The sequence below is a fragment of the Malania oleifera genome, chromosome 12 (assembly GCF_029873635.1).
Source record: "Malania oleifera isolate guangnan ecotype guangnan chromosome 12, ASM2987363v1, whole genome shotgun sequence".
Taxonomy (NCBI): Eukaryota; Viridiplantae; Streptophyta; class Magnoliopsida; order Santalales; family Ximeniaceae; genus Malania; species Malania oleifera.
The window spans coordinates 57,312,566-57,318,519 of record NC_080428.1 but is presented as its reverse complement, the minus strand read 5'-3'; the positions used below and the strand labels follow the sequence as shown (position 1 = coordinate 57,318,519).

The window sequence follows — 5,954 nt, the reverse complement described above, 5'->3', positions numbered from 1 at the left end:
CTCCCGTCCTTATAAAATTTTCGTCCTCGAAATATTACCGATTACATCCTCTGAAATTTCCTTAAATATCACTCCATCTCTACAGAAGAGTCGGTAGCCACCCACATAGCGGCCTCGTCCCAAATTTATTAAATACTCTCACGTATGGCGGAGGAATACTGTGTTTACACATAATGTCTCGGAGATTACAATATCATACAAAAATCTCCCAGAGACCATCCATATACGAAACCATAAACAACTAATAAACCACACAAACCTACCTTACCTGACCTGCAAACAAAACCAATACTTACCTGTGCTGACACACTAACCTGACTAGTGCTGAGCTACTCGGAAAAGTTGTGGGTACTTCTGACGTATTTCTGTTTCTAATTCCAAAGAAGCCTCATCAACTGCATGATTACACTACAGCACGTTCACTAACGGTATATCCTTAGTACGCAATTCCTGTATTTTTCGATCCAAAATCTGAATTGGTACCTCCTCGTATGTCAGAGCATCCCCGATCTTCAAAGGCTCATAACTTATCACATGCGAAGGATCTAACACATACTTCCTCAACACTGATATATGGAAAACATTATGAACTCTAGACAATGTTGGGGGTAATGTCACTTGATAGACAACTGGACCAATCCTTTTCAGGATCTTGAATGGCCCAATGTACCTAGGACTCAACTTGCCTTTCTTTCCAAACCTCATCACCCCTTTCATCAGAGCAATCCTCAAAAATATCATATCACCAATCTCAAACTCTAACTCCCGTCAACGAGTATCCACTTAACTCTTCTGCTGACTCTGTGCTGCTTTAATCATCTCCTTGATAAGCTCGACCTTTGTAGAGGTTTGCTGAACTAATTCCAGCCCCAAAATCTGCTGCTCACCTACCTCATCCCAGTACAACAAAAATTGGCACCGACGACCATACAAAGCCTCATATGGTGTCATCTCGATATTGGCCTGATAATTGTTATTATATGCAAACTCAACGAGCAGTAGATACCGAATCCAACTATCCCCAAAATCCAGCACACACACCTGCAGCATATCCTCTAGAATCTGAATGGTCCTCTTGGATTGTCCATTCATTTGCGGGTGAAACGCGGTACTGAAAGTGAGTTGAGATCCTAAGGCATCTTGCAAACTCTTCCCGAACCAAGAGGTGAACCGTGGATCTCGATCTAAAACAATGGAAAATGGGATGCCATGAAGTCGTACAATCTCCTGTACATAAAACTCTGCTAGCTTATTCATAGAATAACTGACTATGATCAAAACGAAGTGCGCAGTCTTCATCAGTCGTCCATAATAACCCAAATAGCATTCTGCCCATGCATCGCCGAAGGCAACCCTGATACAAAGTCCATCGAGATATGCTCCCACTTCCACTTAGGGATGTCAAGTGGTTGAAGTGGTCCCACTAGCCTCTGGTGCTCTGCTTTTACCCGCTGACATGTCAGACACTGCTTTACAAATCTGGCAATCTCCCTCTTTATGTTACTCCACCAGAACGATTCTCGCAAATCTTTATACATCCTCGTACTCCCTAGATGAACAGTATAAAGAGAGCAATAAGCCTCCTTCAGAATCGTCCTCTTAATCCCCGCGTCGTTAGGCACACACAACCTGGTGTGGAATCTGAGAATTCCATCCTCAAAAACATTGATGTTCGTCTGCTGCTCACTCTGTACCTTCTCCATAATTTTCATCAACTCTGCATCTCTCATCTGAGCGACTTTAATTTTCTCCTGCGAGGTTGGCTGAACAACTAGACGAGCCATGATCACCTAGTGATTCCCTTCTACTAACTCCACACTCAACCTCTCTAGGTCCATCCTGATCTGATGTTGTACACCAACCACTGAAACTAACGCACCCACTGACTTCCGACTCAATGCATCAGCTACCACATTAGCTTTTCCTAGGTGGTAAATAATGGTACAGTCGTAGTCCTTTATCAACTCAAGCCACTTGCGTTGCCTCATATTCAACTCCTTCTAGGTGAAAGAGTACTTAAGACTCCTATGATCAGTGAAGATCTCGCACCTCTCATCGATAAGGTAGTGTCTCTAAATCTTTAACGCAAACACCACTACTGCCAGTTCCAAGTCATGCGTAGGGTAGTTCTTCTCGTACTCCTTAAGTTGGAGAGAAGGTAATGCAATAATCTTTCCTTGTTGAATCAAGATACACCTGAGTCCTTTCTGAGATGTGTCACTGTAAATTACAAAACCACCATCCCCTAATGGAATGGTCAACACTAGTCGCTGTTTTGAACCCTTACTCATATTGTGTATGTCTTTGCTTGAAAATCTAAAATTTCATGTTTGAATAACACATCTAAATCCATAGATGTCAATATTGATACTTGTTAGCTTAAATCAATTGTATGAATGTTAGCTTCGTAACTTAAAACTTGGAATCTTGATCTTCCGCATAAAACTAGACTCCATGATCAGTATCTCTTGGAACTTATTTTTGGACAAAATCATACACCTTCTCAGAATTCCAACATGTGAAATATAGCATGATTTATGGTATTTATGTTTAGTTAATTAAATTCTTAGTTTAAAGTGTTTTGAGTATATGTGCTCGTGTGAGGGTTGAACCGTAGGATTCGGTCGATCCATCTCGTCCTACATCAACAAATCGGTCAAATTTTATGACAATTTTAAGGTTTATTTGGCATTGTTATTTTTTGTTTTCTGTTTCAGTTTCTTTGCAATGAAGAAACAAATTATAAAAACAAATTTGTTTATGTTGTTAGTTTTGAGTTTCTGTTGCTGTTTATTAATTATTTACTAAAAAATTGAAAACAAGATTTTATGGTTTTCAATTGTTTTAGCAATTGTTAGAAATTTTAACATCCAGAAATAGTATTTTTGGATTAAATTATTCATTTTATACACTTTTAAATTAAAATCACAATTAAATGATCATATGAATTTAAATATAATTAAAAGAAAAACATAGATAAATTTTAAAATAATAATAATAAAGTTAATTACAAAATACTTTTTGTTAGCCCTAGAGTCAAGTCTAAAGGGGGGTATTTGTGTTTTCTTCTGTAAAATATAAAATCCTGACAAGATATAAATGATTATATCACATAATATATAATGTAAATCATGCACAAGATGTAAATTAAAAAGTAAGGAAGAAAAATTCATCAAACAATATTAACCTTACCTAAGTTCACACCTTGAGACAAACTCAAGTACTCTCAATCCTCCTTCAAGAATGGAGAATCAACAATTTTAATGACTATTTGGCATTGTTATTGTTTTCTATTTCAGTTTCTTCGTAGTGAAGAAATAAATTATAAAAACGAATTTGTTTATATTATTAGTTTTCTGTTTCCGTTGTTGATTTTTAATTGTTTACTAAAAAATTGAAGATAATTACAAAATACTTTCACTATTTTTTAATTGTCATGTCGAATAAAATTTTTATTATAAAATAAAATTGAAAAACATAACAAGTAAAATAATTATAATAATTTTTTTATTATAGTAATTTTATTAATATGCACTTTTTATGAATTTATTATTTTAATTATATTTTTATAACATTATTTGATTTAAAAATAAAAATAAATATTTTGTAATTAAAATTTTAATTTATATTAAATTTAAATATGTTAATTTAACAGTTGCTAGTTTTTTTGGTTTCTGGTTTTCTGACTGCAGGCCGTTAAAATTTTGGGAGAAGTGATGTCTGGGCAGCGGCAGTCCGCAGCTATATATATATTCTAATGCTGTAAAATAAAATTTTAGTGGGAGTTTTCAGCGGGGTCGTATGAATTTGAGGACACGTTATTACCGGCAGTGCGACGACACCATTCGCCCCTTCTGGCTGCCGGGTAGCCTTCATCTGGAAACTTCTACACCCTTCTAGGCCTTACCCGACTCCGCAATCCCCACCCTTCTGCTCTGTCCCTTTTCTTCCTTCTTCCTTCCCTTAAAATCTGACAATCAACCCTGCAGCGGCCCATCTGTTGGATACCCACTAGCCTATTAAAATCTTCGAGAGGTCGTGCCGAAGCATTCAAGTAGTCCAAGTTTAGAAGAAGAAGAAGAAGAAGATGGGTGTGGATTACTATAAGATTTTGCAGGTAGATAAATCTGCTAAAGATGAAGATTTGAAGAAAGCCTACAGGAAGCTTGCCATGAAGTGGCACCCCGACAAAAATCCTAACAACAAGAAAGAAGCCGAGGCCAAATTCAAGCAGATCTCTGAAGCTTACGAGGTAATACCTTAACTTCTCTCTCTAGAATTTAGTGAATTGGCCCTTTGCTTGGAATTTGATTTTTTGTTTTCTGGATTCCCAAGAATTCACACCGATTGGCCCTTCGAAGATCATTACTATTATCTTGATAGTGATATCCATATTTGGATGTCACAGATTATAAAACCCGCTCTTTATGTAGATTTAGCATGTACATGACTTTCTAAATTTCTGAGAAATTTATCTTATATTTTGTTTTTGTTTGTTTTAGGTTCTAAGCGATACCCAGAAGAGAGCTGTGTATGATCAGTATGGAGAAGAGGGGCTTAAAGGGCAAGTGCCACCAGATGCCGCGGGACCAGGCGGGGCTTCCTTCTTCCAAACCGGGGACGGGCCGACGGTGTTCAGATTCAATCCGAGAAACGCCAATGACATTTTTTCAGAGTTTTTTGGCTTTTCGAGCCCGTTTGGAGGGATGGGCGGCAGTAGCGGCGTCGGCGGTATGAGGTGTCGTTCGAGGTTTCCCGGCGGGATGTTTGGGGATGACGTATTTGCTTCATTTGGAGAGGGCAGGCCAATGAGCCAGGTGCCTCGAAAGGCGCCTCCCATCGAGAACACGCTGCCCTGTAGCCTGGAAGAACTCTACAAGGGGAATACCAAGAAGATGAAGATCTCAAGAGAGATTGCCGATGCCAGTGGGTAAGTTGCTATTCTTCAAAATTATTGCTTTAGAATTCCTGCCCTCCCGTGTTTGAGAGAGAGAGAGAGAGAGAGAAATAAAATTAGATGAAAAATTCCTTATGTTCTCACTTTCACGCCAAGATTAAGAATGAAAATTTATTTACTTCCTACTTTTCTTGATTACCTATCATGAAAAATTTGTTGACAGAAAAACCTTGCCGGTGGAGGAAATTCTAACGATTGGGATCAAACCTGGATGGAAGAAGGGAACCAAAATCACATTCCCGGAAAAAGGAAACGAGCAGCCAAACGTGGTACCGTCTGATCTCATCTTCATAATCGACGAGAAACCACACAGCACATTCACAAGGGAAGGCAACGACTTAGTGGTGACGCAGAGGATTTCACTTGCAGAGGCTCTAACGGGGTACACCGTCCATCTCACAACCCTAGATGGAAGAACTCTCACCATCCCAATCAACAATGTGATCCATCCCAGCTACGAAGAGGTTGTGCCCAGGGAAGGCATGCCCATTCCAAAAGAACCCTCCAAGCGAGGCAACCTCAGAATCAAGTTCAACATCAAATTCCCGGCGAGGGTAACAGCCGAGCAGAAGACCGGAATCAAGAAATTGCTGGCCCCCTGAACTGGGCCGTGGCTGAGATACACATAGCTAGCGCCGTCCATATGTAATTTTTTTTTTTTTTTTTGAGATATCGTGTGCAAGTATAAACCACATACATGCATTTGTAATGGAGTTGGGAGAAAAAAGATTTTTGGGGGGGGGGGGGTTGGTGGCGGTGTGGGTTGATGGGAATGAGATAGCACATTTTTGGGCTTGAAATTGTGATGGTAAATTTTTCCACCTTGATTTCAGCTATAAAAATGTGAAATGCATGAGGGTAAGTTGCAGAAATATGTGCACATAAATGTATGTACTCTATTGTACTAATACTTAGTTTTTTGGCGATGGCGCATTGAAACTGCAGAGTAAGAGTGCTGGGGAGGTTTTTACTCTTCCAATCTGAGCGAGAGTCGGTC

General features: G+C 39.0%; 1 protein-coding gene across 1 annotated transcript; it reads left to right on the top strand.

Moving 5' to 3' along the window:
• Positions 1–3,777: 3,777 nt before the first annotated feature.
• On the top strand, positions 3,778–5,829 carry LOC131144385 (uncharacterized). The gene is made up of 3 exons (XM_058093010.1): positions 3,778–4,252; positions 4,503–4,930; positions 5,121–5,829. Exons 1-3 carry the CDS (start codon positions 4,088–4,090, stop codon positions 5,557–5,559), a joined length of 1,032 nt encoding a protein of 343 aa, XP_057948993.1. The 5' UTR covers positions 3,778–4,087; the 3' UTR covers positions 5,560–5,829.
• Positions 5,830–5,954: the final 125 nt, after the last annotated feature.